Source organism: Andrographis paniculata, unplaced genomic scaffold (assembly GCF_009805555.1).
Source record: "Andrographis paniculata isolate CXL003 unplaced genomic scaffold, ASM980555v1 Contig54END, whole genome shotgun sequence".
Classification (NCBI taxonomy): domain Eukaryota; kingdom Viridiplantae; phylum Streptophyta; class Magnoliopsida; order Lamiales; family Acanthaceae; genus Andrographis; species Andrographis paniculata.
In genome coordinates, this window is record NW_026137589.1 from 5,496,004 (window position 1) to 5,522,071 (window position 26,068).

Genomic DNA, 26,068 nt, shown 5'->3' on the forward strand with positions numbered 1-26,068 from the left:
AAACTTTTTCCCTCTCCCATGCCATGCATCTCATTCTCATCCCTGTAACCTAACATAGATAATTGTAACTATACATTTCAAATAAAAAGTTTGGAATACACAACAAATTAAATTAACTTGTGAACAGAAATTTGGACGGATTCAAAAATTATATATTCAATTTTAAAATACAAATACAAATACAAATGAAAATGATCGATGTGTGTATTGCAGATTTGCATTAATGGCGACGGTGACTAGTCGACTGTGTCATGGACTTCTTCTTATTATTATTTTTTTTCTGCAGACAAGAAAGATTCATATTTTCTCCCTCCAACCGACCATCATACTTGGCATAATAATTAAAAAAAAAAAGTGTGTATATATTCAAAGGCTAAATTAGAATAGAACAAAACAAAATGCATATTACCTGCTAATTAACAAAAGAATTGAGGTTAGACCGTATCTATAGGAAGGGAGAGAAAAGGAAGAGAATGATAAATATTGATGGATATTATTATTATTATTATTCACATATAAAATAAATTAAAATCAAATCAAATCAGCACATGAGCGAGATGAGATGAGAGGTGGATAAGCCGTAGGCTGTAGGTGCTGAATGAATAATGAATAATGAATAATGAATAATGAATAATGATGATGTTTGAGAGTGACCAAACTGCCAAACTGAAAGAAAAATGAGAAATGGAGAAAGGGTTGTATATATATATAATCTTTCTTTCCAAAAATGCATTTAATTTTCATTTGTGGTTTTCCTACCTCTCCTCCTCCTCCTCCTCCTCCTACCCTGTTTTGTTTTGTTTTGTTTTGTTGTACTACTGCACATGTGATATACAGACAGACAGACAGACAATATTGATGTTGTTTCTTTCCCAAGGTTTTAATTACGTGCCAGAACTCTGTTATGCATTTCTGAACCTAATATAATGCTAAAAATCTATCATCATTTTTATATATGGCGCCATCTCTCCCTCTCTCTTCTCTTTTTTTTGAGTAATAGTTTTTCTGTCACAAAATGACATTTCTTTTTTTTTTTTTTTTATGACCTGTTTTATAATTAAGTCAGCAATGCAATGCAATGCAAGCAATGATGGTGGAATTTGTTTTATTGGTAAGCTATACATGTAACAACAAAAATCATCACTGATTTTGGGGACGGGAATAATAAATATTCAAGCAGAGACAACATTGCATCGGAGACATCAATCATTATATATATATATAAATATATATCCAGCCACGAAGGTCTGTTTCCTTAGCTTCCTCCAGGCTCGAAGCTGCTAGCTACTTATATATATAATGGCTACTTTGGTGAAAGTGCGAACATGCATGTAATAATCATTAACATTGAATTATACTAGTAATTATATTGACAGACAACAGACAGAGGAGAGGAGAGGAGAGGAGAGAGCGAGCATGTGCTGCATGCATGCTAGCTAGTTCAGATATATATATCTATATCTATATGGTCAACACATTTGTAAATGTGACAGTGGGATTTTCAAGAATTCAAAAAACGTAACCTTTCTAGATTTAATTCAATTTAAATGGGCTTTAATACCCCAACCCCATACCCCATACCCCATACCCCATGCATGCATGCTATACTTTTAAGATACTAACTAATATATATATATATATATATAACTACTGGAGAATATTTATACGCATCTTAAGAACAAGCACAAGCACATTTGTTGCCTTGGGCTCATAATTTTCCTTAGGCGCGCAGGAGGTTTGGCTTTATTATGGGCTCCGAGTGGTGGTGATTGAGTTTTGGTTGGCTTGGGCCTTGCTGACTTGGGCCGAAATTTAGAAGACTTGGGCCGCCTAGCATCTTTCTTATCTATCGAATGGGCTGGACTTCTAAATTAGGCCATCGTGCTTCATTATTTGGGTCATTTGGATTGGGCTATGATAGGGAATGTGTTTGCCCTTTGCTTCTCTCTTTCTTTTGGGCCTCAAGAGAAGTTTTGGGCTCCCTATATGAGATGGACTACCAACGTATATAGATAGATATACATGGACAACGTATATGTACAAAAAGTAAATAGAATAAGCAATAATTATAAGATTACTACCACAAGTGCTAGGGGCTCCGAATCAGCTCGTTCTCCACCCCAACCCCTACCCCTGTGTATTGCTGCACCACCACCACCGAATATGTGGCCGCAAAATCGGAGGACGCCAGCAGATCTCCTATCGCCCCTAGCTCCGGGCACTCGCTCCAGTCCGTCAGCCCTGCCGTGAGCGGCGACTCCCTCCCCCGCCCCCTCCCTACCACGAACAAATCATGAACCACGTCTATTGACCTTATCGTCGCCACCGTCTCTTCTCCGTGATTCACCACCTGCTCAATGTAGTTAACCCACGGATCGTTCTCTGTTTGTGCCTTGAACTGGTTCAGGCACCCCTCGTCCTCGTCTCCGTATGAATGATCCCCCATGGCATCTGCATCTGCATCTGCATGCCTCGACGCCTGCTCTCCCGAGACGAATCGCAATACCGTCAGACTAATCTCTGGATGTCGGCTCATCCTCCACCCGTACGCCAGCGCCTCCCGGTCGTCCGCGCCCCCGAAGAACAGGACCGCCACGTGATGGGCCCCTGGCTGCTGCTGGTTAGGCAATCTGGCCGCCCCGGTGAGGCCTCTGTCCACAAGGATTCCTACGGAGCAGGGCGCGTTGGCCAGCACATTCTGGTTTATGGTCCGGTAGGCTGGGTTGGTGGCTTCCATTGCGCCGTCCACAGTCTGCTGCTTGTGGAAGGGGAGGATGATGAAGGCCACGTGCTTGTCCTCAGCCACGGAGCAGATGTCCTCGTGCATGGTGGAGTAGGGGGAGATGGTTGTGAGGGACTGCACCGACACAAACCCGCCCACCTGCTGCTCGAAGTTGCGGAATGCGTTGATGATGTGATCAGTTTGAGCCTGTGTCGGGTCAAGCCCGGGGGCCCCTGAGCCTGAGCCCGACTTCTGCTGCTGCTGCTGGTTGTGCGTGTTGTGGACAATGAGCATGGCGGAGGCGCGGCCGGTGAGCTCGACCAGATGGAGGACCAGGGCGTAGATGGGAGAGGCTTTGTTGGGGTGGGAGGCTTCCAGAAGGTTGATCATTGTTGGGGCGTTTCTGGGAGTGTGGACGCACGCCAGGACCCGCAGCTCCCCCTGGTCTGATCTCTGGATCGTTCTCCTCGTGTAGGGCGTGGCTTTCCTTGCCGGTTTGTATATGTTTGTCACCGCCGGTGCAATGATTGAGGTCATCGCCACCGTCGCAATCACCAGCGTTGAGAATGCCTTGTCGTCCAGAACCTGATTGATTGATTGGTTGGTTGTTCATCAACAAAAACAACATATTATTAGATTACATTATACTAGTAGTATATTTACATTCCAAATTGCCTACAACACGCAGGTACCTTCTGGTCTTTGCCGACGTTGAGGACAATCATCTCAACGAGGCCCTTGGCGTTCATGAGTACCCCGAGAGTTAGCCCTTCGTAGAACGGCATCTTGTTGTAAAGACAAACAAGAAGCGTCCCAACAATCTTCCCCATGCAGGCGAGCGCGGTGACCAGGGCCAGCACTGCCCAGGTGGACACTCCCGTGATACTGGCCAGGTTGGTCTTGAGCCCGCTTATGGCGAAGAAGAGCGGCAGCAGCAGCCCCGAGACGAAGTCCTCGAGCCTCTCGATCAAGATCACGCCCAATGGGCCGTTAGGGATGATTAAGCCGAAGACGAATGCCCCGAACACAGAGTGCGTACCGATGGCATCCGTGATGAACCCGCAGACCATCACACCCGTCAGGATCAGGCAGATGTAGAATTCGCTGATAGACTCTCCCTCGGGCGTCCTCCCGGCACTCCAGGAGATGAAGGGCCTGAGAACGAATATGCAGAACAGGACGAAGGCCACGCTGGAGAGCAGCACCCAGACAGAGGCCAGGGACATGGCCTCGTTCTCGGCCAAGGCGATGGCCAAGGCCAGCAAGACCCAAGCGCATATGTCGTTGATGAGGGCTGAGGACATGGCGATCCTGCCGATCTCCGTGTTGAGGAGTTTGAGCTCGGCCAGCACGCGCGCGAGCACGGGGAACGCGGTGACGGAGAGTGACACCCCCAGGAACAATATGAATGTGCCGAGCTTTACAAAATCAGGCCTCAGCTTCTCCTCCAGCACCAGCGCATAAAACACGCCGATGAGGAACGGTAGTACCATGCCTGCGATTGCGATGGATATGGCCTTTCTCCCGGTGCGTCGGATCACGCTGATGTCCATCTCTACCCCGACCAGAAAGAGAAAGTAGAGAAGCCCTACGTTTGCCATCGTCTCCAGAACCATCACGCTCCTCAAGGGGAACACCGTGGTTGCAAATTTGTTGCTTTGCCCCAGTACGGAGGGGCCTAAGATTATACCTCCCTGGTGACGGTGATGGTGATGAAAAATTAATCACTAGGCAACTAGCTAGATCACAATATATATATATATATATATATAACAAATATGCATGCATATTAACTGACCGACAACATGATTAAGAAGGAAGGACAAATTAAGTTCAAGTAATTAAAGTGAGTAATAACGTAACCTACAAGAATCTCCGCAATAACGCGAGGCTGTCGAAGAGGCCTGAGGACCAAAACGAGGAGGCGGGTGGTGACAACGACGAGCGTTAATTGCAGGATGAAGAGCGGCAACGAGTAATCCAAAGGATTATCTCCTTGCCAGATGCCATTGGTGGTAATCATAGTGGGAGCATAGCAGACGATCGTCTGCTCTGTGTCATTGCTTGGACTCAGCGGTTCCTTCGACATCGATCTATCCAATCTCTTCTAACCTAATCAATTATTAATTAATTAATTAATAAATATTCAACCGAGCCCGGGCTATAGAGCACCAATCCCAACGTCTACATCATATGAAATTTCGTCGTATCCACGGCCATTGTCAATGTCATATGTATTACGCGATGATTGTATGATTCATGAGAGAGAGAAGAGAAAGAGAAAGAGAACGAGAAAGGGAGAGAGCATAATCAGTAATGTTCCTTCTTTCCCCTCTCCAACAAGTCCATTAATTTTAATGGTGGGCCGTTACATGAGGAGAATGAATATACTACATAATACATATTATCATTCACTCTACCTCTTCCACATTTCCTATAATTAGAATGGAATGGAATCAATCACATCACACTGACATATCGTCATAAACCATACCAAATGCTGGATAATGAGCAAATACAAACATTCGCAAATTTTTGTTAAGCTCCTTAACACACAGCTCTACGATGGGCAGACAAACATCGCCGCCGTTCCATGCCATGATCCGGACGAGAGACGATGTATTACCATTACCCGCCTGCCTGGAGAGTGGAGAGACCTCAGTCACTTCAGACCTAGTGAGCATGTAGTAGCAATAGCATTTAGCATCGCCAAATTACAATTTTATTCTGTTTGTTTTTTTTGACCATGTTCGTCGAATCAAAGGGCGGCAGGGCAGTTTGGGTAATTTAATTATTTGAAACAGAGGAGGAGAGGGGCAATCGATTAGGGAAACTTGGGAACGTATCATAGCATTTGACGCCGCCGAGGAGAAGAGACCGCTTGTTGTTGTTGTTGTTAGAATCCAATCCAGCGAGGCATACCGAGAGATAGCAAGCAAGGGAAAATGGTGTCATTGGTGATGACGGAGGAGGCTCTTTCGCAACTTGAGAGGGTCCAAACCCGAATCCTCAAACGCATTTCGGATCTCGAGCATTCTCTCCCACCCCACTGCTTCTCCAACTCCAACTCCCTCTTTGCCGCCCATGCCCATGCCCATGCCCATGCCGATGACTCCACTGAGGGCCGTCTCTCTGCTATCCTCCGCGCCAACTCTGTCCGTGATTTCGCATTCAAGCGCGTACCCTCCGATTACTATGACTGGACTCTCGAAGCTCGAAGAGACATCCTCGCTGCCGCCTCCATTCATCATCTCTGCAAGAGCATTGTTTTGGTAGTAATCTTGTACTTATCACTTCCTTCCCTATGTTATTTACTTTATCATATGATGGGGCGGTGCATTGGATTTTGTTGAAGATGAGATTTTGAGTTGATCTCGACCTTCCATTCTTCTAGGGAATGCATTCCTGCTTAATTTGTATTTTTGTTAGATAGAGTTAGTTACTTGTCAGGTGTTGATTTTAGAGGCTTGCCATCGACTTTAGGAGCAAATGAGGAGGGCTTATGAGTTGAATGAAGCTGACCACCATGATCAGATCCATTTAATTGCTCGTAAGGAAGCAAAAATTCATTAGAAACCACTATTGTAGCATGGTGTAAGTTCAGTTTATATTTAATATGTTGTGATATTGGAAGAAATGGTTATGTTAAATTTAATAGAAAGGAGGATTAAGAAATTTCCGTGCATTCATCTGTCAAGTCAGTGACTTTCAAATTGCTGGAGACCCTTCTGAACTTTCATCTTTCTCATATCTTATTGCCTTGTCTGAACATAGTGAAATATATACCGGGCATCCTTGGAAAAGAAAAGGAGTAGTACTAGAACATTCTTTGTGTTTCATGAAGAAAACTAACTGTATCCAGCTAACAGTATACATTGGCATAACCCAAGTCTAATAATTTTCATTTTAGAATTTACTGTTTCCTTGATGCCAGTCCTTGGGCACTTAATGTAATTTCTTGCTTCCTATTTTATGACATGTAATCCTCAGTTCTAGTTTTTTTCTTAATGGAATATATTTTTGAACATAGGTCAATACTCAAGCCCCACCATCTGTAACTGATTGCAGTGATCGGAACTATTCAAAGTACTACATTGTTGTTGTTCAGGTAGCTTAATTTCTTCCATCCTTAAGGAACTGAAACAAGTATTCTTACTCCCACCATGTTTGTCTGCTGTATCAGTATACTGCTCGTTTCAATGCTGAGACTGTGAAAACTTTTCTATACGCCCTGAACAATGGCAAGATACCAAAAAAGAAATTCAACAGTAAGTTCAATAATTTTTACTTTAGTTCTAAGAGCTGTTTTTATGTAGCCTCTTTTCCTTTGCCTATATTGATGTGTATTTCAAGGAGTGGGTTGAAGTTCAAATCTAAATGTTGCTGAATTTGAACCCAGTCAAATGTGCTGAATGTTTTGAATGAGAAGATCTTGTTTCAGAGTTGTACTGGCAACATCTTGTCTATTCAGCATCATTCTCACGGATTGTGCTTCTCTCCAAACTCTAATTCTTACTATGAAATATTCTGTAAATCAGTCAAGTTGCTTAAAGTTAGTGTTGTTGAATAAATTGCTCTTTAGATAGAGGATAATTTGAGTTCCCAATGCAACATCTCAAATCCTGTCAGCATCTAGAGTTTTAGTCATATTTATATGAGCATGTTTTTTCTATGTTGAGGTGTATTCCACTGGAAGCTCTTGTCTCTGTTAACTCCCTGATGTATGTCAATATTCTGGATAAGACTATGTTGCATTGGATTTTTCGAGATGTCAATCAACTCTTGTTATCACTTATCACAATAAACCAACATGTTCCCTAATTGAATCCCATATTTCCAACATATGTTTCATCCATACAAGTTGCACACAGCATCTTCCTGTCACATGTGCTTACTAGGACATTTTATGTTTCTTATTTTCCAATGAAACTAAGTTACCTCAACCCAAATAGAATCAAACTACAGAGGTACTATCCAATCTGCATCCTAAGTAGTTATTTTTTAACCTCCATTATTCTACAGTCTTAGTGGTGTTGCCATTCAATCCAACATTTATTTAGGAGCAAAATGATATCAGGTTGATCACTCACTAAAGTCCAAATTAATCTCTTGTTTTATTCAGTATATTTGCTAAATGTTTAAAAGTTCTGCAAGATGTACAGGAGTTACAATTCTGTCATGTTGCAACACTAATTTGTATGTGAGCAACAATGCGAATTAACTTTTTAATCCACTTGGGCCCAACAATGAAGTTGACTAGTTCATGTCATGCAGTGAGACTAGCTCCAGAAGAAACATCAGCAAAACTGACTGGATATGAACACAATGCAGTAACCTGTATTGGCATGAAAACTGGTATACCGGTAATTAATTATCAGCCTTTACTAGAAAATTCAATTCTCTGACCAGTATGTGAAATAAGTCTGCTTAGTTTTCTTTACATAGTTCAATGATTTTGTAATTGCCTAACACTGACTAACATTTTTGTATTGTGAATTTGTTTTTTCTATTGTTATGTATCATGTGAATCTGTTGCCTTTAATAAATTGCAGATGTTGAAAAATCCTTTCAACAAATCAAAAGTTTGTCATGTGATTTTATGATAAATTAGTTTGTGGCTCATACAAGGAGACAGCCTTGTCTGAAGGTGCTCTATGATGTTTTGATTAAATAGGACATGAGGTTTATTGGTCAAATCTTGTGTTTGAAAATCTCTCTGTCATGCTGTGGACCTGATCTTTCTCTTTTTGATGAAAAAGTGAGACATCTGGTGTATATGTGCCTTTGTTATGCTACTGATCATTCTGGCTTCCCCATCTCACTATGCCAGCTGTTCTTTTAGCCTGCCCTGAAAAATAGATAAAACTTGTCAGTAATAGCCTTTGAAATAGGCTTCACAGTTGATGACTAGAGAATACTCCTCATTTATATTGATAATGTGTTGAGTAGTCCATCGCTGCATGTGAAAAAATTTGACACCACCACCTTTGGATTGTCTGACGCTGCCATCATCTGTACAATCTTGAATCTTGATTTAATGAAAAGTTTTGGCAAATGAAATTATAGGTGGTGTTTCCTTTCCATGTCAAATGGTCCATGGTTGTTGGTTTCTTCTTTGCATGTGACTTGTCTAGGGACTATTATGGTTGCTGATACTGTGGATTCTCAATTACCGGCTGCGCTCATAAATCATCTCGGATAAGTGAAGTTTCACTTGGCCCTTGCGTGCTTATGAAATTGAACCTAGAGATATATGGTTCCGGGATGCAATAAAAGTAGTTAGTAGCGCTCTTATAATGTTTTGAAACTGCCAGACATGGTGATGCATCAATGAGAAGGCATCTTACTGTACCATGTTAGTCTTTAACCAATACGCTCTGCTCTTTCCAGGTGATTCTGGATGAAGCAATTACAAAACTGAATCCAGACTTCTTCTGGCTGGGAGGTGGCGAGGTTGATCTTAAACTGGGGATCAGGACCTCAGAGTTTATTGACTATGTAAAGCCATTCATCGTTAATTGTAGTTAATTGTAGTAGTGGTTGATTGGTTGCAGTTGCATGTTAGTGTTGTTGAATTATAATTGCCCAAGGCAGGAGATTACTAGTTTGTACATGACTTGGCATGTGGAAGTCTTATGTTTTTTTTTGTGCCCTGCCCTGCACACCAGTCATCTTCAATGAATTTGGTAGTGTGTGCTGGCCTGGGCATTCTTGATCTGATCTGATGATGTTAAAATAAAAGGAAGGAGCACGCCGCCAACCGTTTGGATGGCCGGCTGGCTGGCTTGTGTTAGAGCCTTTTGAGAAACCTCAACACTGCAGCATCCAGTTTAGAGCCTTAAACATACAGACATATATCTAATAGAGACAACTAGCTAGATCAATTCAACTCAACGTGCGTGCCGGCTTTCCCGCCGCACCTTTGAACTTTCCATTATTTTTTCCTACTAAACGCATATTGATTATCTGTCTATTTTATCCATCCCTCTCGTATATACCTAGGGAAATGAACATATTTTAATAGCTTAATTAAAAAATGATGCCATTAGTTAATTATCAGCTTACCTGCAGCATTGCAAGCAGGCTGTGCGTGCCTGCATGTGCGTGATTTAACTAATCAATCCCCATTCCCCAACTGATACAAAATTCAAATCAAATCAAACCAAATCAAAACTTGCCTTCAATTAATTGGCTCTACCCCTTCTATTTGTGGAATAATATAAATATACGTGTCTCTGTGTGTGTGTGTTTCACTCAAATATATGTGGAGTAACTTTTTATATGCATATACAAATGTTAGGAATCTGGATGCATAAATGGAAGCATATATATATGCATGACATTACTTGTTCTCAACGAAATTCTTGGTCTGTTAGAGAGGGAGAGAGAGAGAGAGAGAACCATATATCACAGTTGACACAGCAGATCTGAAGATGGTCTAGCTAGTTGTGAGTGTGTTTACGATCTCTGCATATATGTATATATGTGTTGTTTGCTTGTTTTAGCATGCGTGCATGCATGCTGTTAATTTGCAGACTCTAATAAGTGAAGCTAAGTGATCACGCACACGCAGGCACACAGGAATTTGAATTGCTGATTCGTAATTAGTCTTTTAAGAAACAAATTGGTTGGGATGAGGCCGACTGCGGTGGCACTTGGATCAGCAGCAGCAGCAGTTAGGACACAAATAGTTTTTGTCCTTGTTGTGGTGGTGATCGGCAGCAGTAGTGCTGTCAGAGCAGCAGGTCAAGAACAGCAGCAAGTCCGTTGTTTCTTCATATTTGGAGACTCCTTAGTGGACAATGGCAACAACAACAATCTTAGAACTATGACCAAAGTTAACTACCAACCTTACGGGATCGATTTTCCTCACGCCCGCCCCACTGGCAGATTCACCAATGGTCGAAACTTGGCAGATTTTATAGGTGACCTGACCAATTAGTTCATGATATGATTACATTAATGCCGCATCAATACATTCTCTTCTCTTATATATATATATATATATAATATCATGATAATAGCAGATGCATGTGTATTTATACTGCAAATTGAACTGGCCGGCCGGGTTGATTTGTGGCTAGCCCTAGAATGCATGTGCATTAGAAGAATTAGCTTAGATGTGTGTGGTGGATAGGTGCTAGGCATAATACCCAATATGATTTGGTACTCCATTAATTAACTGATTGGAGTGCATGCAGCTGAGCATCTGGGGTTTAAGACTCCAATTCCACCTAATGCATCAGTGCAAGATCACAACCCCGACATCATCCTAACCGGTGTAAATTATGCTTCTGGATCAGCAGGAATTCGAGCTGAAACTGGAGAGCATCTGGTACATACACCCACCCCGCATTAATTGCATGCATGCAACCTTTCAATAACTATAATTGGGATTAATTGTTTGTGTTCCTTTGAACTGATCATATATGTGATCCACTTCATGCATGTATATATGTGTGTTACAGTGAATATTGATTAATTTATTGATTGTATTTGGGGGGTGTGTGTGTGTGTGTTGCTGTGATACGCACAAACTTGCTGCTGCCGATGCCGATGCTGATGCTGATGCAGGGGGATCGGATCTTCTTGGACAAGCAGCTGGAACATCACAGAGGCAGAGTATCAGAGGTGACAAAGTTGGTAGGCAACGAGAGTGCAGCGAGAGCGCACCTCAGAGAATGCCTCTACTACTTCAATGTCGGCAGCAATGACTACATAAACAACTACTTCTTGCCTCACCACTACAACACCAGTGCCTTGTATAGTCCCCCAGAATACGCTGCTGAATTGATCCACCAATTTTCTCGCCAACTTGGGGTTGCCCTGCTTCCTTGATTTTACTAATTCCAGCACAGCACTGGCTGACCAAGTGACTTGCAGTAGTTGTACTTGTAGTAGTAACTCAACTTTAACAATGCTAGCTACTGAAATGCAGGAGTTGTACCATTTAGGGTCACGAAAAGTAGCTGTTTCGGCACTTCACGCATTAGGTTGCATCCCGGAGATGATGTCAGGAGGGCTTAATTGCAACGAGTCCATGAACCAAGCTGTGGCCCTGTTTAACAGAAAGCTGAGGGTCCTTGTGAGAGAGTTGAACGGTAAATATGCGGATGCAGAATATGCAGTGATACCGGAGGATGCTTTGAACCCACCAGGTAAGTTCATCCATTCATTCATATTTATGAGCGATTTAAAGAGATAAATAGAGATAGGGGTGCATGGAATGGAATGGAGGGATGAATGATGCCATAGGTAATTAGATCAATTAATGTGGATGACACTGATTAGGGTTTCTGGCAACACCATGCTGCAAAGTTTCCAAGTCAACAGGGCTGTGCCTGCACGGAGAAGAAGGAGAAGTCTGCGGTTCCAGGTTGTTGCATGTCTTCTTCGACAATTTCCACCCCACGGAGATTGTGAACAAGCTGCTGGGAATTGTTGCTTACAATCGCATCCTCCTCTTGCTTCACCACCATTGATCTGCTCTGCTCTGCTCTCCTCAACTGGATGGATGGATGGCCGGACGATATTTATGATTGATACACACCACCGCCACTCAACATGTATCCACACCTACATTAGCATTATGATTATGATTAAGATTATTATATGAATGATGAATTCATTCATTATCCTATCCTATCATATCCTTATCCTTATCCTGCATTCATTCACCGATCCGTGTGATTCTCCTCTCAAACTTCTTGTTTATGTTACAAGGGCCAGGCCAGGCAATGCTGGTAGCTATCTATCTATAATATTTGTTAATCCCTTACACCACCAGTCTATATAGTATCAACAGAACATAATTTATTAATGCTGCCTGCATTCCATTTATGACGAAAGAGCAGCAGTCAATCGGTCGGTCAGTAGTTACAGTTTCAAATTCTGCAAGTGTGTGAATAATGAGAGATAGATAGATAGATACACACTCAACAAATAGGTAGATAGATAATATTATATTGAGAGAAGCTTCATTTGCATTTATATTCAGATAGGTACCTGCATGGTCTCCATAATTGCAAATTAAGAGAAGAGAATGCTGAGCAGTGGTTGCGGTGCCATCATCCAAATAAATAAATAAATACTGTCAAACGTTGATGTTGATGTCTAGCTTCAACTCGGATGCAGATGATGTTGTAAAATCTGAGGAGGAGTCACTGTTAATAGAAGAAGAAGAAGAAGAATTGCTGCCACTTTTACGAAGAAATCTTTGTCTTCTCAATGCTGCGCGCCATTCATTAATACATGCCATTTGTTGTGGATCCGAACTTGGAAGTTGTTGCCCGCTGAGGATCTCCAAAATGTGCTCTGTTTTACCTAGAAGAAGAAACGCAGACCGGGCGCATTCCTCTCTCTGTTCGATGCTGCTTTGATGGCATTTTACTGATATTGCATGCTGTAAGTTGGTAAGAGTGGCCCCTATTATGTCTGTGATCATAGCAGTAAGCTTATTGAGCAACAATACTCCATTGCTTCCATCTGAACAACTGTTCTCAGTTGGCAGCAAGAGAGTTTGGCATATTCGATACATGGAATTGGTCGCCACAGCCTTGAACGGCCATTTTGTCGAGGGGATGTTACTCAAACAACCGATTGCATCAGTCTTCCTCAACTCCATAAATTTGTGCTTGGCAACGTCAGAGAGTGCTGAGATGGTTTCTCTTTGGCTTCTTCCCTGCAGTGCCATCTCACGGAGATCCACATCCAGCCACTTGCAGTGGAGGTCAACTCCATTCCACACAATTTCTGCGGCTTTCCTGATGCGTGTCAAGTCCCTCTTTATGTCGAGGTTGCTTTCTACAATTCTGATGTACTTGAGGCCCTCGTGCACACCCTTGATCAGCTCAGCTACGGAGCGGAAGTCCTCACTGGTTGCAGCTGCAATGCTCGTTAGTGTCACCACAGGAAGTGCCCAACTGTTTGGAGGCTCCTCAGATTCCAGGCTGGGGACCTGCTCGCTGTCAAACGTGTGCACCCCCTCAAAGTCTCCTACTCCCCCCCGCAGGTTTAGTTTGTCCAGGAGTTGCATGAGATGCTTTGGCTGCCTCTTTCTCCCCATTCTGATCCAATGGCCGGTGGCACCCCTGTCCGACTCCATCATCAAATGCGTCAGCTCATCCTCTCCTTCAAGGCGCAACACATAGGGGCTGAGATCAAGGTTGCAGGTATCCAATTCTGTGTCACAGTTAAAAGAAGTTGTTGTTGCACTAGTGTTCTTGGACGGAACCAAGCAGAAAACTTTCTTGCCGATTTGGTGGATCGTCAGCAACTGCCTTGCAATCATGATTGATATTAGCCTGACCGCCTTGCTCAGCACCACCATTCCTTTCTGGATCAAGATGCATAGATCGACGACCATGTTCTTAGTGTTATGCACGAATCTCCGACCCTGCTGGTGCTGCCCCCCCCGACATAGCCTCAGATCCAAAGGATACTCCTTGAGCATGCAGAGCTTCTTGACCCAGTATGCCTCCACCGAAGAGAACCCAATGGGCCTCCTCCTGCTTCTCTCCGTGCACGGGCACATGAAACTAATGGCTGTGAACCACCTGGAAGCCGGGGCAATCGTACCTACCACCACTGCGATAGCCTGAGTTGCTAATATCATCACAGCGGACCACTTGTAATCCGAGTCGCCTGTACAGAATGTGAAGCACCATGGCATGAGGTAAGTGCGAAGCATTGCTTCGGCCAAAGTTGCAGCGCTGAGGAGGCAAAACGCTCCCGAGGCCGTGCAAGTTGCGAGACGCCCCATCACAAACTGGGGGTTGCAGGTATGGGCCATCATCCAGTATCTCAAGAGATCGTCTCGCAGTTTTCTTGTTGTCGAGGTGCCGGAGGAGATGCCACACTCGCTCTCCTTCTTTGCAGTTGCAATTGCAGTCGCAATCTGATACTGTTTGGCGTACTTGAGATCAAAGTAATACTTGGTCGCGGGAATTGCCAACGAGGAAGAGACTAGGATTGCATACAAAAGCAGGATGATGAACATGATGACAGCGTGCTCCACCCAGAACACATAGATGACCCCGGTGGCGAGCTGGATGCAGACGTTTACGAGGAGGGTGAGAACGAGGATCCCTAGGGCCACGACGTTCATCACAAGCTCCTTGGTTTGCATATTCCCTAGGGAAGGCATGGAGTTGGGTATGGCAGTGCAGATGAAAGCGGTGCTGCTGAGCTTGGCGAGTTGATCGTGAGGGCGGGGCATGGAGGTGTTGAGGTCGAGGGAGAGCTTGACGGCGACGCTGATGAGAGCGAGGGTGGTGGCGTTGAGAGCAAAGAATCTGCAGGGGAACATGAACTTGCGGTAACGGAAGCCGTGAAAGGCGTCAAGGGCCATGGCTGTTGCACAGGCTGCAGAGGCTGCCACCACATACAGCCCAATCCAGGGCATGGGCTCGTTGAATCTTGAATCGTCCAGTGTTCCGGCGGCGGTGCAGCCGACTCCATGCCCCTGCCCCATTTATTTATTCTGAGATACGTATTTGTTTTATGTATAGGCGAGGCGAGGAAGTATGTATGTTCTGTTCTGTATGTATATATGGCGTGAGTGATGATGATTGAGCAGTGTTTCAGCAGCAGCAACTTTCTCTATCTCGATCTCGCTTATTAATTGGTAACTGTGAACTGATGTGTTGTGGGGGTGAGTTCAAAAGAGTACTACGTGGGTTCGTCAGCCATGACGCTAGGATTGGATTGGATTGGATTGATGAATTGGAGTGTGGAGAAATGTGTTATGTGATGATCAAGACAAGACAAGGGGGTGCTGCCACTGTATGTTGTTGACACTCGGATCGGATAATGGCTTGGCTTGGCTTGGCTTGGCTGGCACTCGTTGTGAGAAGAAAATTGAAATATGGTGGGTGAACAAGCATAGACGATGATAGCACCCTGCCCTGCCCTGCCCAGCTTTACTACTTACTTGGTCAAAGTCAATCGGTCAGAGGCAGTTGGCATTCCTCGTCATGTGAATTTGCCATTGGATAGAACTACGACTGCTCCTCATGCTGCATTCCTCATCACTCAACTCTATCGGTGCAGCCAGGCGAGGCGTCTTCTAAGCAAGTCAACTTTGTCATCCTTCCATCCTATTCCTGTTCCTGTTCCTATTCCTCTTCCTCTTCCAGATCCAGTGGCTCGTTGCTCTCCTCTCCTCTGCTCTGCCTGTTCACTTCTTCTTCTTCACCTTCGTTCATTTCCCTCCCATCCTCTCTGAACAATCTCCATCTCCAGGTATCAACCTATCTACCCATCATCCTCTCCGTCCCTTCCCACTACACCTACACTTGTAGTACAAAATGTCACATTGCACTCAAATTGTCTCTCTCTCTATTTGTATTGTATTGTATAGTATAGCAGTCTTAATTTGATTGAGACTGATTGATTTTTTCATTTTTTTTATTTTTTATTCCGAGTTTGGTTCAATGACAATAACAATAATAGTAAAGAACCACCGCAACCGTTGCTGTTTAATTTTCCTTTTTAGTTTAGCCGGTGGTCAGGTCAATCCGTTGAATGGATACTTATCATGGCTGTTGGTGGAACTTGGAAGGAAAGTAGGAGCAGTAATTATTTCTCGTCTCACTAACATCTGCTCTGCTCCCCCGTTCAGCTTCAGCTTCAGCTTCAATTTCCACTTCAACTTCGACTGCATGGGGGTTTTGCAGTAAATGCAAAATGCTTTTGCAACTCCTCCCCAGCCCAGGGCGACTCAGGTGGGTGCTGGGGGCTTGGCTTGCCATGCCTGCCTCTGCCTCTTCATAATCATTCATAACTCTTCATCTCACCTTACTCACTTGTATCTGTTCAATTATTTCATTAATAAATAAATAGAGTCAGCGACCCGGCCTTACCTACGCTACAGTAGCTTCTCGCGTCTCCCCCTCTCCTCCTCCTCCTCCTCCACCACCACCACCGCTCCTGCGCTGCGCTACCACACCTCCGACGCCCCGGATCTCTCCGCCACCTTTATCCTTGCTTCCTCCCCAAAGGTATTTCTCCCCCATCTCAACCTCTCTCTCTCTCTTACTCAATTTCTTTATACATCAAAAACTTGGGATCAACCGCCGCACTCTACGAATTCTCTTCATCATCCATCTAATATCCCCATCATATTCTAGATTCTAACGTAGATGTTATCCGCCGAATTTTCATTATCTTATCATATTGTATACTACATGTTTCTTGATACACGGGACGCGGTTGTCGGACCAAGCGGATGTCTTTTTTAATGAAACTTAACTCAGATCAAGTAGCCGGTGTGGAATCACGATAAATTAGGTGTTTTGATGCTGATGTTGCTAGTAGACCGTTCCGTTTTAGATCGATTAGGGTTTGATTTCTGGCTTGCTTGCTTGCTCCCTTTCCTCGATAGGCTCAATTTCACCCTAACTGAAGATTTCCATCCCGTTGATTAGCTTGGGCTGGCCTGACATATTTTGTTCTCCAGCCGTTAAACATGTCCGGACAGAGCCAGCGCCTAAATGTTGTGCCTACCGTTACTATGCTTGGGGTGATGAAAGCTCGGCTTGTTGGGGCCACAAGAGGGCATGCGTTGCTCAAGAAGAAGAGTGATGCATTGACTGTGCAGTTTCGGCAGATTCTCAAGAAAATTGTGTCCACCAAAGAATCGATGGGGGACATCATGAAAACTTCATCCTTTTCCCTTACCGAAGCTAAATATGTTGCGGGTGAGAACATCAAGCACATTGTTCGTGAAAGTGTTCAAAGTGCTGCACTCAGGGTTCGATCGCACCAGGAGAATGTTGCAGGTGTGAAGCTCCCCAAATTTGAGTATTTCTTTGAAGGGGAAACCAAGAATGATTTGACTGGACTGGCAAGAGGTGGCCAGCAGGTTCAAGCTTGCCGTGCAGCTTATGTGAAGGCCATTGAGCTGCTTGTTGAGCTTGCGACCCTCCAAACGTCCTTCTTGACACTCGATGAAGCAATCAAGACCACAAACCGTAGGGTCAATGCCTTGGAGAATGTTGTCAAGCCGCGTCTAGAAAACACGATCAATTACATCAAAGGAGAGTTGGATGAGTTGGAGAGGGAGGATTTCTTCAGGCTGAAGAAGATACAAGGATACAAGAGACGGGAGGTTGAGAAGCAGCGGGAGGCTGCCATTGCATATGCTGAAGACAGGGCTGCTGAAGAAATGTCATTGAAGAGGGGTATTTCTGTTGGTGCTGCCCATGACATGTTGTCCCGAGCAACGCAGAAAGACGAGGACATAATCTTTTGAAAGTTGAAATGTTGGTCTGGTATTGTTCAATTTTAATACTCCTACTCCATGTGCCGTGCTGTGATGTTACTATCTGCTATTGGCTTCCCCTCCCCTACCCTACCCTCTGAATCGAATAAGAGCCGGTGGTCATTGGCTTGGCTCCCGTTACGGTGATCTGTGTTAATGATGTAATTGAATCATATATACCTCCTGTAGATTAAACTGTGTGAGTGTTGTTACTTTATTCATTTGTTAAGCCACCGAATGCAAGATAGGAAGCACTGCAGCGTTTGAGCCATGGAAGGTGGTTGTGGTTGTCTTTCGAAAATAACTGATATTGTGGTTGTCATGGCATGAATCGGTGTGAAGGAAGGAAGATGTGTATTGAGTTGATTGTATGGGGTGGGGTTGTTTATTCTTGTGAATTTGGGTGGGGGTGTGTGTGAACTTTGAAGAGGGGAGGTGGAGAGTGCTATGCAGGCAGCAATGGTGGTTTGGTTTGATTTCATTTCATTTCATTTCAGATCCAAATAAGGAAAGCGTTTTGTTGATAAGCAGCAGGCAGGGGTGGACGGACGGGCAATGCATACACAATGAATGATACAAGTACAGTACAGTACAATACAATACAATACGTGAAGCCGCCTGCCTCCTCCATTCTTTTTACTTTACTGCTACTAGTAAGATGGGCGTGGGCATGGGCATCAGCCCTTTCAAAAAGCAAAGAGCCAGCAATAGCATAGCCAAAGCATGAATGTATGTATGTATGTGTGTATAGGGGATGTGGTTGGAAAAACGCTATAAAAGTTATTTGTTTGCTGGGTGGTGTGCTGTGCTGTGCTGTGCTGGTGTGTGGTCGGTCCGGTCCGTCCACGTTCCAGTGCGATCAACAGCTGCTAGCCTGCTGCTGCAGTGAGTGAGTGCTGACACGGTGACACCCTCTCTCTCTCTCTCCCCCCCTCTCCCTCTCTCCCTCTATATATATATATATATATATATATATCCATCCATCTATCGAGTGACGAGGAATTTTGGGGGAGTGGTTGAGCAAGAGCAAAAGAACAAAGGAAGAAGGGAGGCAGGAGAATCAAATCAATAATGGGCACGAGAACGAATCTCTACAAAACCCCCTCCCGTGCCTACAACAAGCACCTTAATCTCAATTCCGTCCTTCAAAACCTCAACAGTAAGTTTTCCCCTCTTTCTTCCGCTGACCCCTTTTCCCTCTCTTTTCTCTTCTCTCTAATTTCGCTCCTATTCTGTTTAATGATTTAAGCCTACAATATTGCTACTGGAAATGCCGTTTCCGATCAACCAGCGCCACACATCCCTAAAAAACCCCGCCTTGACTCTACCTCGGCGCTTCATCTACGGAACCAGCTCACAAAGGACAACGACCGTCCTATGACACATCAGGAATACATAGATAAACGCAGGTGATTTTTTATTTTCTAAGTTTTATCGTTACATGGACATTTGATAGGCAGATTCTCTAAACTTCCTTGACCGAGGCGCTGTACTTGATCGCCTGGAATTAATTATGGTGCTCTGCTGATGAGTCTGATCCGTTAATGTTCCTTAGTTTTTGGAATATATGTGTAATTCATTACTGAGATGATCCAGAATTTTCTGAAATCGATTCATTCGGCATTTTTCTACATATTATGGGAAAAAAAAAAAAGTGGCACTTTTCTTTGCTTTTCCGTTCATCGCACCCCGGTGGCTCAGTTTCCCTTCTATTAGTTTATAAATCCATGGTTTAGATGAATTATTTCCGTTAACTTAGGTTTGCTTTTTAAATAGTCTACTACGTGAACAGGAAGGAAGCTGATTTTTCTCAACCATACCAGGAGTTAACTCCCTCTGTGCTGGTACTGTTCACTATTGAAAGATTACTTGACCCGACCTAACTGATCTTGGAGCTGTACCATTCCCCATGCATCTAAATTGCTATTAGGTTATAGAATGACCTGCCAGTTTCCTCTGTTTACAGGAAAGCTCAACTTCAAATTCCAATTTGGTGGGCTATGAAAGTTAGTTACTGTTGCTACTTCTATCTATTCTATGATTTTAAAATACAACCTCCGTCCATTGGTAAGCTTTTTATTTGATTTTTGTATGGCGATTAAGGTAAATTAATATTTTAAATGTAGTGTAATAAAGTAAATGTTTATTTTACGTTAAAGTAAAAGTTATGTGAAAAAAGAATTTGGGTTATTTTGGTATTTAGTTGATAGTTATTTTTTCTAAATAAAGAAATAAAAAGTTTTTATTTGGATAAACTAAAATAAAAAAATGGGAAGTTTACTCTTGCACATAGTGGTATAACCTTATAATAGCTTGGTATCTCTCTACTTGGGAACCTTGAAGATGTAGTTATTATTATTATTATGGTGCTGGACTGGCAAGGGGTTTAGATTTGGAGTTTGCTATTGCTAGCAACTATGCCTTTTAAGTTTCATTTAGTGTACGTGATGCTTTTAATTTCAGTTCAGTTAAAGTGGTGTTTTTACCTAGTTTGGACTTTTGAGGAATGAGACGCAATACATCATTTTGAATACTTAACACATGTGAACAGTAATATTTTCAACTTCGCTTCGGTCCTGCTTATACTTTTCTTGTTTTTGTTTGACACTATTGGCTACCTGTATTTATTTCTCTATTATGTATTATGTTCCTAGTTGATAAAAAAGCTTCTCAGTTGTTCCATTTCTTGGAACATAATTGTATCCAATGTTATGTGTTTCAAGTATCTTCTATTTATCTTCACTACAATCTGGCAAAACATGCAGGTGATGACAGTGCTTCTGCAGGATGCAAAGAGGATGATGTTTCTTTAACTGTCAATGAGGAACCATATTCTAGGAATGCAATGCAGTACTTTGGAATTCCTGGTGAGATTCTTGGATACTAGCACATAATTGCTCTCTTGTCCTGGATAACCACATATATGCACATGTTTTGTCTGATGTAATTGTTCAGACACGATGACAATATTTCTGTGCTGGTTATGCAAGTCATGGTTTGGTTTCTCGAGATATGCTATAGTATAAAATATTTTTAGCAATGATGAAAAGAAATAAGACTTGCACTGATAACCATTGTAATTTCTGTGTTCTGATTTGTGGGGGATATACAAATTGACTTTGAGATCAAACTTTCTTTACTGATAGATACTTTTGCAAAGATATGGCTATTGCTATAAACATCTTAATACATGATAACCAAAATAGTGAGTTGGAAAAAAAAAACATGTTTCTAACTCGATGACTTGGGAAAGTGCAATAAGATAACAAGACCTTCAAACTAGATGATTGTAATAAGAATTAAATTTGTTCATTAAATATAATGCAACTTGAATAAGTTTATTCTTTAAATTCATCAAATCTATTAATAAACTTAAGTTGAGTTTCAAATTCATCCATCCACAATTTATACGGTGAAAACTAAATGCCTAATTGTTAGTTATATATTAATATCTTCTTCTAATGTATCTGATCAAGTAGTTGGTTTTTTAAGGCAACATAGACGAGGTTGATCATATCAAGACACGAGCTGAGCAACGGTATCCTTCTCAAGAAGAACCTGTATGTGTTGTTTGCAGGAAATATGGCGAGTACATATGCAGTGAGGTGAGTTATTTGATGTTATATTTTGCTCCCAATTCTAGATACTTTATTTCTCTCTGTGCTTATTTTTCATTTTGCTGTTATTGTAGACTAATGACGACATATGCAGCATGGAATGCAAGTCTGAACTTCTGCAGGGCCTTAAATCTAAGCAGGTTCTCATTCTTAAGCCAATTATAATTCCATCTTCTCCATATTATTCCTTTAACTTTGATTACTTTTTTCAGGAATTCCAAGGTAGCCCATCCCTTGCTGAACCATTGTCTACACACAGCTGCTCATTGGGGGTGCCAGAATCTGGAGGGGCCACTTGGGACTATGATCGGCATTGCTGGTCCAAAAAGCAATCTGGGTTTTGTACTTATGAATGGTATATTTTACTCTTTATATGCATTTTTATGAGGAGTCTAAAGCAGAAAGTAGTTGTTTCTCTTTGAAACCATAGAGGTAGAAAAGCATGGTTATATTAATATTTATGTTCTTGTACTGAAATGTTTGTTAATATTTGTAGCTGGAAGTGTCATAAGCCTGGGCATCTTGCAGAAGACTGTTTGGTGCTGACATCTTTCTATGAATTAAGACAAGCTGGTGAAGCATGCAATGATGTATTCTTTCTTGATGTTGAATGACCTAGACATTTTTCTTTTTTGAGTTCAACAGTGTCAAGCATGATTCTTCTTTACAGGTACCACTGGTTCAAAAGAAATCCAATACAATATCAAGAGATCTTCTTGACTTGTATAACAGGTTCCTGATTTGTTGTTAAGTAAATTTTGTCTCTCCATAATTACTTTAGATAATTCCTTGGTACCCTATAGTCTTTCTTAACTTGGATTGATGCATAATTTTTTTTTCATTTCAGTTTGTTTTTCCAATTTTCTTAAGTATGGATTCTGCCAATGCAGAATTAAAGTTATCACATATCTATGGTATCGTGATGACTCTTACTACTCATACAAAGTAGTTTATGGACTCCCTTCCTTGTCGTTTTGTTTATAATGAAAGTGTTTAAAATTGTTAAAGATAGTTAATTCATGCCTTTTTAATCAAAGAGCTTGAACACTTAGAATGAAGAAGACAGTGTCTTATAACAGTCTTTTTGTGTATGTAGATGCCACCAAGTTGGAAAAACGTTCTTGTCTGCAAAGTGCAATTCATGTCGTGGATCAACCACTTTAGCCGCATGTCTATCCTGTGATAATTCCTTTTGTGACTGGTGGGTTAGTTTTACTGTTTAAATCTATCTATACCTTTTATGTAACAAGTTTATTATAGTATCATGTAACCTTTATTTTAACAATGTATTAAATCAACTAAAGATGAAATTGGGCCTTGAATTTTATATGATTGTTGACCCAAATATCGTAGACTTTAAGGCCTCAAAGAACTTATCCCTGAAATGCAGCGACTTTAAGAAATTGTGTGGGTTACAAGATAGAATACCAAGTTCTTAAGATACTTACAGAAAGCTCTGAAAAAGGATAATGGATTTATAATTAAAATAAATGAAATGCACTGGTAACGCAGTATGTCCTTTCCGTTTATTGATATTGTATAGGATGAAATATTGTAGCTGTCCTGTAAGTATACCCAGTCCTTTCCGTTATTTTGCTTCATCTTCTCTCAGTTGTTTCTTTCTATTTATGTCCTCCACCAATTCAGCCGTTGCTCCTCTAATTGCATGGATAAATGATTCCAATTTTTACTCTCTCATGTTTGCTAGCTTTGGCCATTGCTTTTGCTGTCATGTTTCTCATGTCACCCTCTTTCAATTCATTGGTAGGGTGTTATTAATTGGGTCTTCTTGCTTTGGAGCTTTGTGGGTACATTCAAGCTCCTTCCAACTGTGGCCCAGTCCATGTCATCTGTCCGCCAACATACCGTCTAGTATCTGTTAAAAGGCACATTTTGATATTAGGATCCATGACAACTCAATTGGTTTCCCATCAACCATGTCAATATCACGTAAGAAATCAAGGGCCTATTTGTATTGGGAGATATGATGCCCATAGATGAAAGAGAATTGAGCAACCATAATCCCAAGGAACTAACTTCCCCAAGTTGTTAGTTGAAAGTAGTGGAACAAGTGGTAATGAAAATCATCCTCGTCGTTGTCAATAATAACAACATTATCAACATAAAAAACAAGATAAATAATATTGTCTGCCAAGGTATGTTTATAAAAGACAACTATCAAATTCAATCTAGAGCATCCCCTCATTGTTGGTTGATAGTACTGAGCCATTTAAATGAGGCATGAGTGAACTGCTTCAAGCCATATAAAGAGCGGCTGAGTTCCATACTAGTCCAACTTACTCCGGATCATTAGAATCAAGAGGTTGCTCTATGTAAATCTCCTTCTAAAGCTTACTATGTAAGAAAGTGTTCACAATGTGTAGTTGATGCTGGTGAATTGCATATAGAATCTAGAGAAATAAGTAGGTAAACAAAGGAAATCTTGGCTACTAAAGAAGAGGTGCTGTGTATTGACCTTAAATTTAAGTATAATGCTTGGCAAATGGCAACCACGCAGGCCTTGAGATTATCAGCTTACCGTCAAGACCAATGGCAAGTAAGACCATCTCCATAAAAGAGTTACAGTCCGTAATCTAAAATGGTCTTGTGAATTGTTTTAGGAATAATATTTGGCATTGAGAAGATTTTATATTATTTTTGCTTCAGATCTTAAGCCATGAGCAATGGAATCAACTCTTATTTTAACACATTGTTTTTAACAGTGCAGGCCATTTGAGTGAGCATATCTGGGAGCATCCAACTCATCAGCAATATTACTCATTTAAGCTTAATCGTTTGGTAGTGATTCATCTGTTTACGTTTTCACTTTACTTCAGTTGACGCATCTAGCTAAGGGCTCTGCCATACCATAAGGAGGGGACAAATAATTTTGGGGGCTAATTAAGTAGTTGAGTGGAAAAATCCATATTTAATTTGGTTTAAAAGTTAAAACAAGTTAGAGTTGTGTTGGGAGCTCTTGGAAATCATATTTTGATACTGTCTTGGAGATCATGTTTTCAAACTTCTTCTTTGGTGACTTTGATAATTGAGAATGGTAATCTTTACTTTCAGCATCCAGTCTTTGGATAGGTTCACAAAATTGATTTGTTTGTGTATTTTCATCGATCTTGTTGCTTGTAAAGAGTATAGTATTAATTGTTCTACAGGTCAAATGCTGTAAATCAAGTTGCAAGGTGACTCAGATAAAGGATCTCTTAGCCTGTCAGCATTGCTTTGACAAGGCATTTGACAAGTTCTATGATATGTACACTGCAACTTGGTTGGTACTCCCCAAACGCAACTTCTTCTGCCCCTTTCTTCTCCTCTCTATTTCATTACCCGACGCTAGCTAGGTATCAGTTATTCATCCTTGTCTTGTAGTGGGGTCCGTCTGGGTGGGGAGTGAATTGATGAAGCATGGATGATTTGTCTATACTACCCATCGGCAATGATTAATGAATCCATGAAGTTGAGCTCTCTCTTCCATCTCACTAGCATAGCATCTCTTCTCAGTGTTGAGTTGTTCTTGCAGGAAACCAGCTGGACTAACAATCATTTGGAATTCAATCTGCTGCGAGGATCATTTTGAATGGTTAGTCGGTGCTACATGAAGATGTTCCTTGTATGGTTTTTCAGCATCATAATCAACAGGGCTGGACATTCATGTGTATTCCTCAGGCACCGGATGAATTGCTTCAGTGCGGACGCAGACAGTGCCTATATTCTAAGCAAAAAAAGAGGCCGTTGTGAGAAATGCAAGCAACTGAGTGACTTCATATTCTGAAGAGGGGAATCACTTTACTAATAATTACTATGATGGAGAGTTCTTTGTCATTAAAGGTAGAAAATTTAGTCTCTCACAGCTTGTGCGATGCTCACTCTCTTTTGCTCTGTCTTTGCTTTCTGTTTCAGGGTTGGTGTCTGTCTGTGAATATGAAAACATACGGTAATACATGTTTGTAACTTGTCATTACTAGCCGCAGGAGCGGAACGGAACAAAACAGATTATAATTGATTGCGTTGTTCTATATATATATATATATCTTATATTTATCCAAGGGTAATAGTTAGGGTGTGTTTCTTTAAGTTGGGTTTGGGAAGATTGAGTTTGAGTTTGGTTTGGATTTGAATTTTTTAGAAGTTTTGGGATTTTGCGTTTCTTTGGTTCAGTAGGTTTTGTTGGGGTTTAGGGAGTTTTATTGAATAGTGATTTGATAGGTGATGATTGGATTTGTTGGGGTTTAGGGAGTTTTATTGAATAGTGATTTGATAGGTGATGATTGGAGTGATGAGATTTTTAGTTTAATTGAAAATAATTTATATTAAATATAAAAGTAATGGAATATATATGAAGAGTGAATTTTTTTCTCTTTTATTATTATTATTTTCATCTGTAACTAAAAAAGAATAGAATTTCGGATCTACTTCTAAGTTTTGTCTACAATTACATGCGGAAGAACAAGCGTG

General features: G+C 41.7%; 6 protein-coding genes across 36 annotated transcripts; 4 read left to right on the forward strand and 2 right to left on the reverse strand.

The window, feature by feature from the left end:
• Positions 1-2,009: 2,009 nt before the first annotated feature.
• LOC127255512 (cation/H(+) antiporter 15-like) lies at positions 2,010-5,466 on the reverse strand. Its single transcript, XM_051281049.1, has 3 exons — positions 4,590-5,466; positions 3,415-4,416; positions 2,010-3,307 (listed from the first exon to the last, which is right to left on the reverse strand). Exons 1-3 carry the CDS (start codon positions 4,809-4,811, stop codon positions 2,090-2,092), a joined length of 2,442 nt encoding a protein of 813 aa, XP_051137006.1. The 5' UTR covers positions 4,812-5,466; the 3' UTR covers positions 2,010-2,089.
• Positions 5,444-9,476, forward strand: LOC127255517 (uncharacterized). Its single transcript, XM_051281067.1, has 5 exons — positions 5,444-5,994; positions 6,753-6,830; positions 6,906-6,990; positions 7,997-8,085; positions 9,113-9,476. Exons 1-5 carry the CDS (start codon positions 5,668-5,670, stop codon positions 9,248-9,250), a joined length of 717 nt encoding a protein of 238 aa, XP_051137024.1. The 5' UTR covers positions 5,444-5,667; the 3' UTR covers positions 9,251-9,476.
• A 280-nt stretch (positions 9,477-9,756) lies between these two features.
• On the forward strand, positions 9,757-12,204 carry LOC127255505 (GDSL esterase/lipase At1g29670-like). The gene is made up of 5 exons (XM_051281033.1): positions 9,757-10,647; positions 10,924-11,057; positions 11,297-11,542; positions 11,661-11,880; positions 12,014-12,204. The coding sequence occupies exons 1-5, from the start codon at positions 10,356-10,358 to the stop codon at positions 12,202-12,204; spliced, it is 1,083 nt and encodes a 360-aa protein (XP_051136990.1). The 5' UTR covers positions 9,757-10,355.
• On the reverse strand, positions 10,810-15,612 carry LOC127255513 (uncharacterized). Of its 4 annotated transcripts, none has more exons than XM_051281052.1 (3): positions 12,728-15,611; positions 11,396-12,298; positions 10,810-11,323 (listed from the first exon to the last, which is right to left on the reverse strand). In XM_051281052.1, exon 1 carries the CDS (start codon positions 15,192-15,194, stop codon positions 12,816-12,818), a length of 2,379 nt encoding a protein of 792 aa, XP_051137009.1. In that variant the 5' UTR covers positions 15,195-15,611; the 3' UTR covers positions 10,810-11,323; positions 11,396-12,298; positions 12,728-12,815. The 4 variants fall into 4 exon arrangements, with proteins under 4 accessions (XP_051137009.1, XP_051137007.1, XP_051137008.1 ...); XM_051281051.1 differs by having other exon boundaries at positions 10,811-11,780; positions 11,878-12,298; XM_051281050.1 differs by having other exon boundaries at positions 10,810-12,298.
• Positions 15,613-15,810: 198 nt separating this feature from the next.
• On the forward strand, positions 15,811-18,201 carry LOC127255516 (V-type proton ATPase subunit D-like). Of its 3 annotated transcripts, XM_051281065.1 has the most exons (4): positions 15,811-15,964; positions 16,344-16,446; positions 16,565-16,722; positions 17,181-18,201. In XM_051281065.1, the coding sequence occupies exon 4, from the start codon at positions 17,190-17,192 to the stop codon at positions 17,973-17,975; it is 786 nt and encodes a 261-aa protein (XP_051137022.1). In that variant the 5' UTR covers positions 15,811-15,964; positions 16,344-16,446; positions 16,565-16,722; positions 17,181-17,189; the 3' UTR covers positions 17,976-18,201. The 3 variants fall into 3 exon arrangements, with proteins under 3 accessions (XP_051137022.1, XP_051137023.1, XP_051137021.1); XM_051281066.1 differs by lacking the exon at positions 15,811-15,964 and having other exon boundaries at positions 16,177-16,446; positions 17,149-18,201; XM_051281064.1 differs by lacking the exon at positions 15,811-15,964 and having other exon boundaries at positions 16,181-16,446; positions 17,106-18,201.
• Positions 18,202-18,345: 144 nt separating this feature from the next.
• On the forward strand, positions 18,346-25,654 carry LOC127255515 (uncharacterized). Of its 26 annotated transcripts, none has more exons than XR_007839641.1 (16): positions 18,346-19,143; positions 19,234-19,393; positions 19,777-19,828; positions 19,951-19,990; positions 20,750-20,851; positions 21,477-21,589; positions 21,676-21,741; positions 21,814-21,956; positions 22,098-22,191; positions 22,272-22,333; positions 22,698-22,802; positions 24,325-24,400; positions 24,769-24,885; positions 24,983-25,069; positions 25,134-25,193; positions 25,280-25,364. XR_007839641.1 is itself a non-coding variant. In XM_051281057.1 (15 exons), the coding sequence occupies exons 1-14, from the start codon at positions 19,056-19,058 to the stop codon at positions 25,188-25,190; spliced, it is 1,275 nt and encodes a 424-aa protein (XP_051137014.1). In that variant the 5' UTR covers positions 18,346-19,055; the 3' UTR covers positions 25,191-25,193; positions 25,280-25,654. The 26 variants fall into 26 exon arrangements, 7 of the variants coding, with proteins under 7 accessions (XP_051137014.1, XP_051137011.1, XP_051137017.1 ...); XR_007839638.1 differs by having other exon boundaries at positions 24,769-24,881; positions 24,962-25,069; XR_007839640.1 differs by having other exon boundaries at positions 25,134-25,654.
• The last annotated feature ends 414 nt before the right edge of the window (positions 25,655-26,068 follow it).

What these genes read in the sequence shown, in the direction of transcription:
- LOC127255512 (XM_051281049.1), bottom strand. Translation starts at nt 4,811, where the DNA reads ATGTCGAAGGAACCGCTGAGTCCAAGCAATGACACAGAGCAGACGATC. An exon ending in GCGTTATTGCGGAGATTCTT is followed by an intron (nt 4,417 to 4,589) that starts GTAGGTTACGTT and finishes CACCGTCACCAG; the next exon opens with GGAGGTATAATCTTAGGCCC. An exon ending in ACGTCGGCAAAGACCAGAAG is followed by an intron (nt 3,308 to 3,414) that starts GTACCTGCGTGT and finishes TCAATCAATCAG; the next exon opens with GTTCTGGACGACAAGGCATT.
- LOC127255517 (XM_051281067.1), top strand. Translation starts at nt 5,668, where the DNA reads ATGGTGTCATTGGTGATGACGGAGGAGGCTCTTTCGCAACTTGAGAGG. An exon ending in ACTACATTGTTGTTGTTCAG is followed by an intron (nt 6,831 to 6,905) that starts GTAGCTTAATTT and finishes CTGCTGTATCAG; the next exon opens with TATACTGCTCGTTTCAATGC. An exon ending in GCATGAAAACTGGTATACCG is followed by an intron (nt 8,086 to 9,112) that starts GTAATTAATTAT and finishes TGCTCTTTCCAG; the next exon opens with GTGATTCTGGATGAAGCAAT.
- LOC127255505 (XM_051281033.1), top strand. Translation starts at nt 10,356, where the DNA reads ATGAGGCCGACTGCGGTGGCACTTGGATCAGCAGCAGCAGCAGTTAGG. An exon ending in CTGAAACTGGAGAGCATCTG is followed by an intron (nt 11,058 to 11,296) that starts GTACATACACCC and finishes ATGCTGATGCAG; the next exon opens with GGGGATCGGATCTTCTTGGA. An exon ending in AATTTTCTCGCCAACTTGGG is followed by an intron (nt 11,543 to 11,660) that starts GTTGCCCTGCTT and finishes ACTGAAATGCAG; the next exon opens with GAGTTGTACCATTTAGGGTC.
- LOC127255513 (XM_051281052.1), bottom strand. Translation starts at nt 15,194, where the DNA reads ATGGGGCAGGGGCATGGAGTCGGCTGCACCGCCGCCGGAACACTGGAC.
- LOC127255516 (XM_051281065.1), top strand. Translation starts at nt 17,190, where the DNA reads ATGTCCGGACAGAGCCAGCGCCTAAATGTTGTGCCTACCGTTACTATG.
- LOC127255515 (XM_051281054.1), top strand. Translation starts at nt 19,056, where the DNA reads ATGGGCACGAGAACGAATCTCTACAAAACCCCCTCCCGTGCCTACAAC. An exon ending in GGGTTTTGTACTTATGAATG is followed by an intron (nt 21,957 to 22,097) that starts GTATATTTTACT and finishes TAATATTTGTAG; the next exon opens with CTGGAAGTGTCATAAGCCTG. An exon ending in TGCGAGGATCATTTTGAATG is followed by an intron (nt 25,194 to 25,279) that starts GTTAGTCGGTGC and finishes TGTATTCCTCAG; the next exon opens with GCACCGGATGAATTGCTTCA.